The sequence below is a fragment of the Rhinolophus sinicus genome, chromosome 1 (assembly GCF_057876585.1).
Source record: "Rhinolophus sinicus isolate RSI-liver-muscle chromosome 1, RSI-T2T, whole genome shotgun sequence".
Lineage (NCBI taxonomy): Eukaryota > Metazoa > Chordata > Mammalia > Chiroptera > Rhinolophidae > Rhinolophus > Rhinolophus sinicus.
In genome coordinates, this window is record NC_142501.1 from 139,660,826 (window position 1) to 139,673,530 (window position 12,705).

Below are 12,705 nucleotides of genomic sequence, written 5' to 3' on the forward strand. Positions count from 1 at the left end.
TGTTCTGAAATTTGATACTATCAAGAAAAGAAATCAATTTAATTTGAAAAAATAAAATAACCAAGTTATGTTTTGTAGACAAAAACAATTATTTACTAATTAGAAAAACCTTGGCTTTCAGAATTAAATATACATGTTAAAATATAAAAGTTTGTGTATGTAATTTTTGGTAGATGACATAAATTATATGGAAATTTGAATAACAAAGTTCACACAAGTAAAAAGTACTTTTCTATATGTACATAGTAATTTATCCCTTCTTCATAAAAAAACTAATAATAAACTATTAGTCATAAACTCTTTCTGCACATAAGCAGACAGAAAAAGAAAGATATGCCTAAATCATATGCATTTTAGAATACCAATTTTGCTTTCCTCTTTTGACTATGATAATCAGTGAGCTTGTGTATTTATTTGGATAAGGACAGTTTATACATTTGAAGGGGTTCCATAATATATGTATTAGCACTGTTATCAGTAATTTTACACCTATTTTCAATGTAAAATTGGATAAATAATCGATTTGATTATTGTAAGATTTTAGGAAAGAAGGGACACACTTTGGAGAACTCTGTTATAAATATTTTGAAATATATTCTAAACCACCTGTGACTTTGCAGGATGTACCAAATTTCTACTAAGTATAAGAAATGTTACATCTCCTATTGTTGAGATAGATACTGTGTGAATGTTCTCTTATCCCACACCCTACTCTCAGCAACAAGGTTTGATATACCATAGTGATTAAAGTAAATAATGTATGATGAAGCATCAATTCATTTATATCCACTTAAATTGAATTCTCAATTAATAGGCAGATTTGTGTCATTCATTTTAGAAAGGTTTTCTACAGAATATTCTGGAGCAAGGAGTACATTTAAATTTTCCTTCTTGTGTATGACTAAGAGACTTAATCTTCAGAAATATGACTCTGGGGTCTGTACTTATCTCTGATCCTTAATATTATTCCAATCATTCCTTTGACATTGTCACATAATTTTAAAAGGAATTTCAATAATGGGCTAGAATAAAAAGAATTTTAATTCTTTTAAAATTAAACAAAATTATACCACATTAATATATTTCTCTAGTATCGGGAATAATTTTTATTTCACCATGTATTTGCTTTTAACTGTTTTCCCAAAACAGATGAGGGAGCCTTGGTCAGAGCAGCCAAGCAATTGAATTTTGTTTTCACTGGAAGAACACCTGACTCAGTGATTATAGATTCAGTAAGTTATTTATTTTTATCATCAAAAATAAATTTTCTTTTTCGTCAAAGTAATACATATGTATAGCTTCAAAGATAAAATGCACAATACCAAAAGGCTCATAATAAAATGGAGCTTCCCTACTCCAGTTCCCCTTTCCAGAAGCAACCTCTTTCTACTCTTTTATCTCTTTCTTCAGGCATTTATCTCATATATTCAAAAAAATATGCAATAGATGATATACATTTTGATTCTTCAATTTCAGACGTATCTATTGACTTTCTAGTCAATTCTGTTAAATGAGGATTTATCTCTCCTGACTAACCATCCCTCCCCAATCTTTTTATAATTATATTACAGTTTTTGGTTAGACTTGAACAAACATCTCTCAAAAGAAGAAATATGAATGGCCCATGAACACACGGAAAAAACATTGTTAGTCATCAGGGAAATTAAAATGAAAATCACAGTGAGATTCTACTACATGCCACCAAAAGTGCTAAAATGAAAGACATTGGCACCAAGTGTTAATGAAAATACAGAGCAAGTGGAGCACCCAGGTCTTGCTAGTAGCTACGTAACATGATGCAATTGCTTCGGAAAAGCTTTTAGAGTATTCTAATACAGGTGAACGTGGACCTGAGCCAGCCATTGTACTCGTAGTTTCCCAGGAGGAATGAAAGCTTATTTCTACAAAAAGATGTCCAGTGGAATGTTCATAGTAGCTTTAGTCATAGTAACCCACAACTGGAAACAAACCAAATGTCCACCAATAGGACAATGGACAAACAAACTGTGATATACAATGGACTATCTAAACAATAAAAAGGAAGGAATTATTGATTCATTGATAAATCTCAAAATCATTATGTTAACAACAACAACAAAAAAAATCAAGCACAAAGGAGTACCTACTCTTTAATTTCATTTATATTCACTTGAGATTAGGCAAAAGTGATTTGTGGCGTTAGAATTCTGAACACTGGTTGCCCCAGGATCAGGGAGGAGATTGATTGGAAATGGTCACAGAGGAATTTATGGGGTGATGAAAATGTTCTGTGTTTGACTGGGGTGATGGTTACACCAAGTATGCCTTTGTCAAACTATATAATTTTCATTGAACTATATACATTTAAGGTCTGTGTACTTTATTGCATATAAATTATATCTCATTAAGATGTTTAGTGTTTATATTATTACACATGTACTGGTATTCATTATTACACCTGTACCAGCTGAACATTGTTGTATTCAGCAATTATTCTCTTGTTTTAATTTTGTTTCCTGACATAGAACTATTTCCTGAAAACAATTCTTTCCTTTATTTCCTAATGATAAATCCCTCTCTTTTTGAATTGCTTAATTTTCTTTCTACCTATTCTTAATTGTCCACCTTCGAGAACACTTGTATCAGATAATCTGTCCGTTGGCAATTCTGGTCTTGAGTAATCACTCTTGAAGCCCTCCTCTCTCCTTGCTCTGGGTCAGTTTTGTTCTATGGCCTTCTTCTGTGGCATTTTGGAATTCCTTTTGATTTTCCCCTGTTTTGGACTATTTCCTATATCTCAAATCTTCTTCCTTAGTGAACTCCTTTATTTTGGTGGAACATGTACTCTGCCCGTGTTGTCAGGTTAAAAAGTTGTTACAGAAGCAGAGGACGTAGTAGTGACAGCTGTCAACAAACCCTGCTCCTGACTCTCAGGACTCTGTGATGTACGAGTTCACAGTTGTCAGTCTTTCTCAGAGTTGTCACCCTGGAATCACTTTCCTATCTTTCTGGGGACTTTCTGTACCTCTATCCTGTGTTAGATATTTTAATTCCTAAATCCCATATCTTCCTTATTCTTGGTTTACTCTTGTTTTTGTGGAACACGTTCTTTAGTGGCTTCTTAAGAAATGATGCATGGGGAATTATTTTTTTTTTCATCCTTTTAAGTCTAAACATTTTTTGTCCTACCATTATACTTAATAATTTTTAGTCTGGCTGAATATAGAATTCCAGAGTGGAACTCATTTTCCTTAAGAATTTCGGTTGTTTTACTGTCTTCTGGCTTCCAGTACACCAAATTGAGAAGTCAGAAGCCACTGTGATTCCACATCTTTTGTGACTTGCTCCCACCCCGTCTCTCTGGAAAGTTGTAGGAGCTTCTTTCTCCCAAGAGTTCTGAAAGTTTATGATCATGTGCCTTAGTGGGAATATTTTAATGTATTATACTGAGTACTAAATGGACCCTTTTCCATTTGGAAATTGATATGCTATCTTTCAGTTCTGGAAATTTTTCTCGAATGATTCCACTTTCCTTCCTTTTTGCTCTGCTCTCTTTAGAATCCTTGAACTAAACTTTTAACTTTTTTCTCATGCTTTTCAGATCTTTCCCTTTTTGTTCTACTTTTAGGAATATTTCCTCAGCTTTGTCTTCTTAGCCTTCTATTGATTTTTATTCTCTGCTATCATATTTTTGATTTCCAGAAGCTTTTTTTGTTCTTTAAATATTTCTTTTTAAATAGTATTCTGTTTTTTGTTTCATGAATGTCATACTTATGTTACTTCTCTGAGGGAAATGATAGTTTTTTTTGAAGTTCTCATTTAAAAAGAAACGTACAAGCATTACAATTTAATTAAACAATAGACTTTTACCAGAATATAATATGGTCTTAAACTATCCCTGCAGTTGTTCTTTTGCAGCATTATTTTGGAAAAAGCATACTTTACCAAAAATTAAACATCAGCTTTCAAATGTTCTTTTTCAAAGTTTCTCATTTTTCACTTAGGAGAAAACAACAGCATTTAATTATTGTATCCCTTGCATATGGGATGTGTGATAGACTATACCAAGTCTTTGATAAGAACTGCAATATGCAGAAGAATAAGGCCAGTCTCCTCCTATACCACCAAAAAGCAGCACACAGGGTATAAATATTAATACCCCAAACATAAGAGTTGTTACGAGTGATCTTATTGTTTCAAACATTTTCTTCATCGATCCCATTAAAAAGCATGTACTGGCTAGTGAAGCAATATTTTCAAGGGTATGAAGCACTGTTAAAGTTGTATACCATCAGGAAGCCACAGTAGTGCAGTCCAAATATAGAAGAAAATGCTACAGATGAAGCATGTGACAAACCACTTCAATCTGGTGTTGACACGAAGTGAAGAGGCATCCAGGGCTTTCTCACCAGGCCCACTGGCCCATCGGAAACCCAGAACCTGTAACTTCATGAGCTGACATGAAGTTTTATTTTTGAACTGTCTTTCCTCCACTTGCTTTGATCTATGTGTTTTGGGTATCACTGTGCCATGTTAGTGGCTTTCCTTAGATGTCTCTTACTCTTTGGGATTCTCGTGGTTAAGAGTGAGGCGGTCTGTGCATGAGGGTATTTTCCAACATTGAGCTTCACTATAGGGTGGCCTCATGGGATTAGTTTGGAAGGTTGTGGTGTCTATTCCTTTAGGGCTTCTCTTGGGCTTGTTGGATTCTCCAGAGAGTAACCTCCAAGTTTCTGCCTGGGAAAGTCTGGCTGCCACAATGTAGGGAATTGAGTAAGTTTGGGTATTGGGGCCCAGCATTTGGTATAAATATAACAATGCCATATCTTCAACTTTGCCAGTCAGCTTCTAGACAGATGATGCTGTTTCACCCTGTATAGCGCAAAACCTCTGGTCTTCTGTCAGCGTGCAGGAAGGGCCCATGCTGAGCACTGCTCTTCAGGTAGCTCTGACCCGGTCCTCCCATCCTTTACTGCACAACCTTTTAAGGATTACGTGGTACCAGTCGGGTTTGTTCTTAGCTTTCCCCGGGACTACTGTAGCATTTTACATTCTTGTATCTGTACCACTCATAGATCTCTGTTCTACCTTCCAAATGTTTACTGCTGCTGTCTCTTTTCTTATTTTCCTGCCGTAACGAGTTTCTTTCCTTCTTTTTAAGTATTGACTATAATTTTAGTGGGGCTTTGGGAAGGACAGAAATTAAACCTGCATGGTTAGTCTTCCATCTTAACAAGAAAGTATGTTCAATTACAGATGATGTATTTCAGAAGGGGCAATTTGTTAGTGTTAACATTTTTTACCTTAAAATTTCATGACTTAGGGTTCGTTTCCAAGAAGCCAAAGATCCTTCCAACTTTATGTAATCATGTATTGCTTTTCTTCATAGCTGGGGCAAGAAGAAAGATACGAATTGCTCAACGTCCTGGAGTTCACCAGGTAAAACATCTGCTCTGTGATTTGTGCCTATTAGATAAATTTTTATCTATTGTTATTTTTTCCCTTCTAAATAATTAGGAAGTGTGCTTTATTCTGATTTAACTAAATTTACTTAGATAAAATATTAAATTAAAATCTTCAGTACAGTATGTACTTACAAGAAGCAGAGTACAGCATTAGGAATAGAGACAGTGGAAATGTAATGGCTCTGTGCAATATCAGAGGGGTAGTGGATGGGGGTAGGGGGGTTCACACAATGTGAGGGATATAAAAGATAAACATCTAAGTATTACTTTGTCTTGTGCACCTGAAACTAATAAAAAAAAAAAAAAAAAAACTTGTTGCAGAAAAAAAAAGCCTATCCTTGATATTAGGGAGAATACTTTGTGATACTTGGCAGCTATATACTGTTGAATGCAAGTAACCTATTTTTATTAAATATTTGTTCATTTACAAAAAAAAAAAAAATCTTCAGTACAGTTTTTAATTGACGTAGCTATAGATAAATCATAAATAGCTTCCTTCAGAATAGTACATGGTATGACTCCTGAAGATAGTGTAAAAATATCTTTGAACATGACTCTGCATCACAACCGCAGGGTATATGTAGGACCAGGAGTCTTATGGCTTGTGATCTGGAAACACTGTTAAACTCAGAGGGGCCAATGTTTACGTGGAGTGATGATGAATCTGTTAGGAACCCACCATTCTAATGATGTGCTCATTAGATCTAATTGTCTTTGGGATTTTGGAAAACATACCTATCTCTCTGTTAGGTATAAAATCATGTATCACCTAGTGAGCAAAGCAGAAAGCAGACAGGTTAACCAACTTGATTTCTTCAAGTCACATAATAAGGGCCTTTCATTATAATCAGTGATATCTCTATGAGTTTTTGACTTTTTATTCCTGTGTGACTATGTAGTTTTTCAACTAACCTACAGTCTTGGGGAAATTAGGCCTCAGCTACAAACAGGAGGGTCTTGCATTCACAGGACACTTAAAAATATCTTCAAGGCTCCAGCCAGGAAGTAACGCTGCTGTTCAAGGAAATAAGTGTCCAACTGTTTTCTTGAACTTTCTCCCACATAAGGCAGGCCCACAAAACGCATTTCCTTTTCTCTGCCAGCTTTGGTTGCTGTCTTGGTTGGGAGTGGCTACATGCCAGTGGTTAATATAAAAATAATGGGGTCTCTTTAATTTATTATTTAAACACTGTTTTATTTCCTTGTATGCACTGAAAGACTCAAAGGAAAGTGCATAAGAACTTGGATGATTAACTGTAACAGAGTATTCTTAAAATGTATCCTCCATATCTTTTCTTTATTTCATGTCAAAGTGACTGTTTCTCCTAAGCCTCCTTGTATTATAAAAATATTATAAATAGTATATCAATTAGCATTTGAATATATTTGTGTATTAACACACACTTAGAAGCATTATCTAAGTGATAAGCGCCATGAAGAAGAATAAAGCCTGAAACCTATAGAATTTTATTAACCGGTGTCACACCAATAAATTTAATAAAATTTAAAAGAAAGAAAAATAAAGCAAGGTTAGGAGTTGAAGCTTTTTCAGGATGCTGTGATGGAGGCAGGCTTAAGGATGAAAGTGAGAAAAGTGACTATGGTGGTATAAACACAGTCTCTGAAAGACATTGTGGTTTAGACCTCGACGATGGTAATGCAAATACAGTGAAGTTGATAGAATTCAGATATTTTTTAAAGTATTCAAGGGACTTTGGGATGGATTGGATGTGGAAGGAGAAAGGAGAGAGGGATAGAGCCCATGGCATGAGCCGCTGAGTGGATAGAGGTACCATTTACACAGATGGTAGATGCAGGAATAGGAGTAGATGTGGAGGATGAGAGGTTTGAATCGTTAAGTGTCACATGCCTGTGAGATACAAAAATGGCAGTGTCAGATGTAGGCAGTTGGATATAAGGGCCAAGAGCATAAAAGAAAAGCATGGCTGAAATATAATTTGGTAGTCACGGGCGTGTAAATGGTATTCAAAGCCATAAAGATGAGTTGGGTCTCCTGGATATAAAATACAGAGTGAGGGAAACAAAAAGGATTGACCTATGAGTAACTCCAACTTGTAAGGGTGGATTAGGAAAAGAGGACTCGGCAGGAGAGACTGCTTTGTGGATAGAGAAGTGGAGGATAAAAAGAGGATAATGCTACAGAGCCAACGGAAGCGAGGGATTCAAGGGGAGAGGTCACCTGTGTCAGAAACTGCTGCAAGGTCAGGAAAGAGAAAGGCTGAAAAGTATTTGTTGGATTTAGCCATTTCGTGGAATGGTGATGGGAGAAGTGTGATGGGAAGGAGAGGGAAGTGGAAACAGTGGGTATAGCGATCGCGACTATTTTGAAAGTTGAGCTGTGAAGGATGATAGGGATAGAGTTCGAAGGGGATGTGGCTCGATAGGGGAGAGCCGTTTGGGGTGAGTTTCGTAGGAGAGAGACTAGAATGGATTGAAATAACTGAGGAGAAGGATCCTTTCTAGAAGAAGATAGAGATTCAGGAGAGAGCACCATAAGTTTAGGAGTCGGGTTACTAAGCAAGTGCGGTGAGAGAAGGTTTCACGGCACAAGGGAAAGGAAGGTCTCTGATAGGAAAAGAAATACTTTAGATAATTGTACCTAAAGCTGTAAGGCACAGTTATCTCTGTATCAAGGAAAGAGACAGAGAGATGTACAGTGGATAAATGTGTGTAGGTCTTACTGGCAGAAGAAATAGGGATTCCTTGTCTGAAGCTCCCATCCAGGTGAAAACTGCAATGAGGATGCACTAGAAACTTGGAGAATGGAGAAGGTATTCATCGTCCTGTGGAGAGTGTGAAAGGAAGCTTGTTAGAAAAATTCCGTGGGTTACTGGGCAGCAGGGAGCATCCGGTTGACGTTGGTGTCATGTATTTACTAGTCACTGTGGATGGATGACTTTTCTCCAGCAATAGCCACTGACTCTGATGTACCACAGAAAGGGTTCCCATTCACCCAGGATTTGGGAGTTTTGCCAGGAGAAGAGAAGAGCAAGGAAGTTGATGAGTTCGGGACCTTGTTATCAAAGCTGGGTTAAGAGAGAAGAATATACAGATGTCATTACAATTACAGAGGCCCAATTAAATGTATTCCTAAAACACAGGGATGGAGATTGGAGGTACTAATACCGCCATGTGTCACTTAACAACAGGGATACGTTCTGAGAAATGTGTCATTAGGTGATTTCATCGTGTGAGTGCTTAGGGACTCTGATGAGCAAAACAACACAAGGGAGAATCAAGCACGAGAAAATGATGCAATAAAGAGAGGAAGGGAACGAAATATATGAGGTTGCTGCTGGCGTAACATGGCATATGTTTTACAGCAAGCTTTTTTTTTTTTAATAACTAGAAAGAGTACACTCTAAAATAACTATAAAAATCATAGCATGGTCAATACATAAACCAGTAACATAGTCATCTGTTATCATTGTTAAGTACTATGTACCGTACATAATTGTATGTGCTATACTTTTATACAATTGGCAGTGGTTTCTTTACATCAGTATCACTACAAACAGGTGAGTGATGTGTTTGCACGATGACATTGTGATGGATTCAATAGGTGATAGGAATTTTTCAACTCCATTATGATCTTATGGGACCTCCGTCACAAATGCAGTTTGTCATTTACGAAAACGCCATTATGTGGTGCATTACTATGCAATGGAGATTATAGGTGGAGAAAAAGAGGGTTAAATATTTTGAGATACCTCTGAAAGAAACTCCCGGCTGTATGCTATGACATCATTTCTAACTGCTACTTAATATTGAACTTGTCTCAGTTTTTTAGCAGCAGAACATTATAAGGTAAAACAAACAGATGCAGACACTTGAGAAGTCCCTTTTTCCCCTCATTTCTGGAGAGAATGCTTATATACGCTTGGTTCCCAATGAGGCTTATCCTGTGCAGGGCTGTACCAGCTTGTTCTCGTCAGTGTTATTTGCTGTCTGTTTGCTAATGTTTTGAAAGATTTTATATGTTTGACTATCAGTTTTCATTAAACTGTTTATATCACCAGCACAGTGTTAAAATGTTAGCTTAGCTTTGTAATATAAATTAGTTTTTTTTTTACATGATGCCAGTGGTTTGCTAGTAATCATTTAGAAACAATAGTTGTGAATGCTTAAGTCATTTTTATAGTGCTAGTGTTTTCCTTTACATGTGATTGGGTATGTACTTAAAATTGATTATGATTCCTGATATTAGTAAAAGCTGTGAGGTACAATTATCTTAAAAGATACCATCTTAAATATGTGTGTTTTTTTTTAATCTGAACACACTGAACCAGAATTCCCCTCTACCCTGGTGGGTACTAACTCCTGCAGGTCTCTAAAGAGCTGTTTGTAAATTGTTCCTCTAGGGCAGCAGATGGTACCCTGGTCCCTTAAAAAACATAACGTAACTTTCAAAGGTATCCATTGTACACCCAGAGGATGGTTTGTGTATATGGAGGGATATGGCTCATAATTTGGTCAAATTTATTTTTTCACTGTGAGTATTAAAATATATGAGGCATGACAAACATATATATGCATATGCTCAGTATGATGACACATTATGGAAAACCTTTTTCTTTCAGTACCAGAAAAAGAATGTCAGTGATTGTTCGCACTCCATCCGGGAAGTTACGACTTTACTGCAAAGGAGCTGTAAGTTTTTATTTTTGTCTTTTGCAGTTTAGATTTATGATGGTTTATAATGTATATGTTAAGCATTCTTCTATGGAAATGTAACACAGATGTTTAGCATGAAGTTGCTGACATCTACTTTTGTTGGTGTTTTATGGTAATAGTGTTCAGCCTCTTCTGGTGAAATGTCGAATTCCTTCTGGGTAAATTTGGTGCTTTGAAAAGTTTGGACTAGGTTATTTATATAATTTAAGTTTTGATACATAATATTTGAGGTTTATGTTATATAAATATGAAGACACTTACAGAAAATATTTTTTAAATTGTATTAGAAATGTAGTGAGCCACACCCATTTGAATGTAGTTTTTTAAAGACCATAGAAATGAGGGGAAATTTGGATCACAATTACTGCTATAATTTCTTCATGAAATGATCACTATTTGTCTGACATTGTTTTAATTATAACAGAATTTCTAACTATTGGTTGGGTTTGGTATATTGACAGAAACAGTAATATGTTGTGCTAACTGAATTTTCCTAGTAAATATATGTTTGCACTCTTGGAAAAATAAGAAATCTACTGATCAGAACCTTTTGTTGTTGTTCTTTAAATTAGTAAGTCTTTTCCTTCTGAATTATCCTTTCCAAGTACCTAGTCTACTTGGACTAGTCAGGTAACTTACCAGCTTGGAACTCTGAAGTTTTCAGTATAATCAACAGACTTGCTTTATCACATGGAACCCCGAAATAGCTTCTTAAGAAGCTCAAACTTATTACTTAATTCCTGTCAATGGTGTTTTTCAATGCCTTGGTTTTAAAGCATTGAAATGCAATTTTCCAATGCCTTGGTTTTAAAGCATTTGGTAGAACTAGTTCTGACGTTTCATGAATTTAGTTTTAGAATTCTTTTGGTTGCTGATTCAAACAATTGACATTTATTAGTTGTGTGTGTTTTATCTACCAGACTTTGATCTGGATGTTGGAGATAGGAAAATGAGATCCAAGACTTGTCATGAGCTTAAGACTAGTCAGGGAAATATATATATAAAGAGAAGATTAGGATAAAATATTAAGATGTCTTGTAAAGATCTTCCACACCTCAGTGATAACATTCAATGATAAGGGAATAAAGAGAGCCTTTAAGACCTCCCACTTTAAATGGTTGATATCTGTCCAGTTTACGGTGCCCAGCTCACATTCTGTCTTTCTTAGTTTTGAGTAATCTCTACCTAGAAACTTTGTTTGGAAGTTAAAGCATTGAATAAAAAATAAAAACATTTGATCTCCTTTTTGAATAATCACAGAGAGACTTTGCACACACTATTTCCACCCCCCATTCCCAAATTGGCCGTGAATTGTGGTTAACTACTGAAAAAGCATAAACATAGAAAATAGCAAGTTCCATTTGAGCACTACAGGTAATTTGGCAGGGAATAGCAGAATGCAAGGCTGGAAAGATGGGCATGAGTTAGGTCATGGGTTTTTTTCCATGCTCAAGAACTTGTACCTTTTCTTTTGGATTGTTCTGATGACATTTAGGAAGATAAGTTAAGGCAGAAAAGAGATGCATACAGAGTTACCAGCTGAGGTTATTGACAGTCGTCCAGACAAGAGTTGATAAGGATCTGAACCAAGACATTTGCAGGGAGGATTAAGAGAACAGAGATTTAGGACTTAGTAATTGATTACATATGGGTGATGAGGAAAAAGATGACCTAGGATTATTACCAGATTTCTACTTGGCTAATTGAGTTTACTAAAGTGATACCATTTACCAAGATAGAGGGTTGGGAGCTACATCTGGGCCATAAGGCAGAAATACTTGATTCTCACAGGGGAAGAAATCTGGGCTGCCGATACAGATTTAGGAGTTAACAAGTATAGCTGGAAAGTAAAAGCAGGGGGTTAATGAGATCTCGTATGGAGAAAATATTACAGGAGTAGAGAGGAGGACTAAAGGTGAAAAGTAGAGGATCCAAGAGGGGAGACTGAAATTTGGAGGAGAGTCTGAGGAGTCTGCTGATTCCTTGGTAGAGGGAATAGTCAACAGTGACACGTGCAACAAAATAGTAATAAAAGTCAATTAAGACGTTATCGATAATACTTCCCAGGCAAGATAGCATAGTCTGTTCATACTTTGATGTATCTCCTCTATCCAAAATCAGCAGTAATGGTATAGTATAAAGAGAAAACAGAAAGATACAACCAGACTCAAAAGCAAGATAAATATTTTTTAGACCAAAATAGGAATAGAAAATCAAAGTGGTACATTGAAACGATGAGCTGAGTAGGGTGGGAGTCCCAGGCCTTGGGTTTGGAACTGGGGAGCAGTGGGCTGAAGTTCAGTTTCTGCGGGGCCATTGGGGCACATAGTGCTTTCTGTAAAATGCAGATGGGAGTCCAGCCTCCTTCTTTGAAGACTGAGACAGCAGTGCTTTTTCTAATCGTGAGATGAGGCGAAGTAAAGCTCTTGCCAACCTCTGCTGGGGATTATAGAAACCCACTAGAGTAGGATGTGGGCAAAGAGGGAGAAAGCAAGAGCAAAACTGAGACACATGAGGAAAACTCATCATGCCAAAGAGGGAACAAGCACATAAACCACTGGGCCAT

General features: G+C 36.3%; 1 protein-coding gene across 7 annotated transcripts in view; it reads left to right on the plus strand.

Moving 5' to 3' along the window:
* Positions 1 to 12,705, plus strand: part of ATP8A1 (ATPase phospholipid transporting 8A1) — a 213,703-nt gene that overhangs the window by 94,134 nt on the left and 106,864 nt on the right. For all 7 annotated transcript variants that reach the window (XM_019754167.3, XM_019754168.3, XM_074324626.2 and 4 more), the window contains 3 exons: positions 1,150 to 1,232; positions 5,369 to 5,418; positions 10,046 to 10,115. In XM_019754167.3, coding sequence (XP_019609726.2) covers positions 1,150 to 1,232; positions 5,369 to 5,418; positions 10,046 to 10,115 — 203 coding nt within the window. The remainder of the gene's footprint in view (positions 1 to 1,149; positions 1,233 to 5,368; positions 5,419 to 10,045; positions 10,116 to 12,705) is intronic.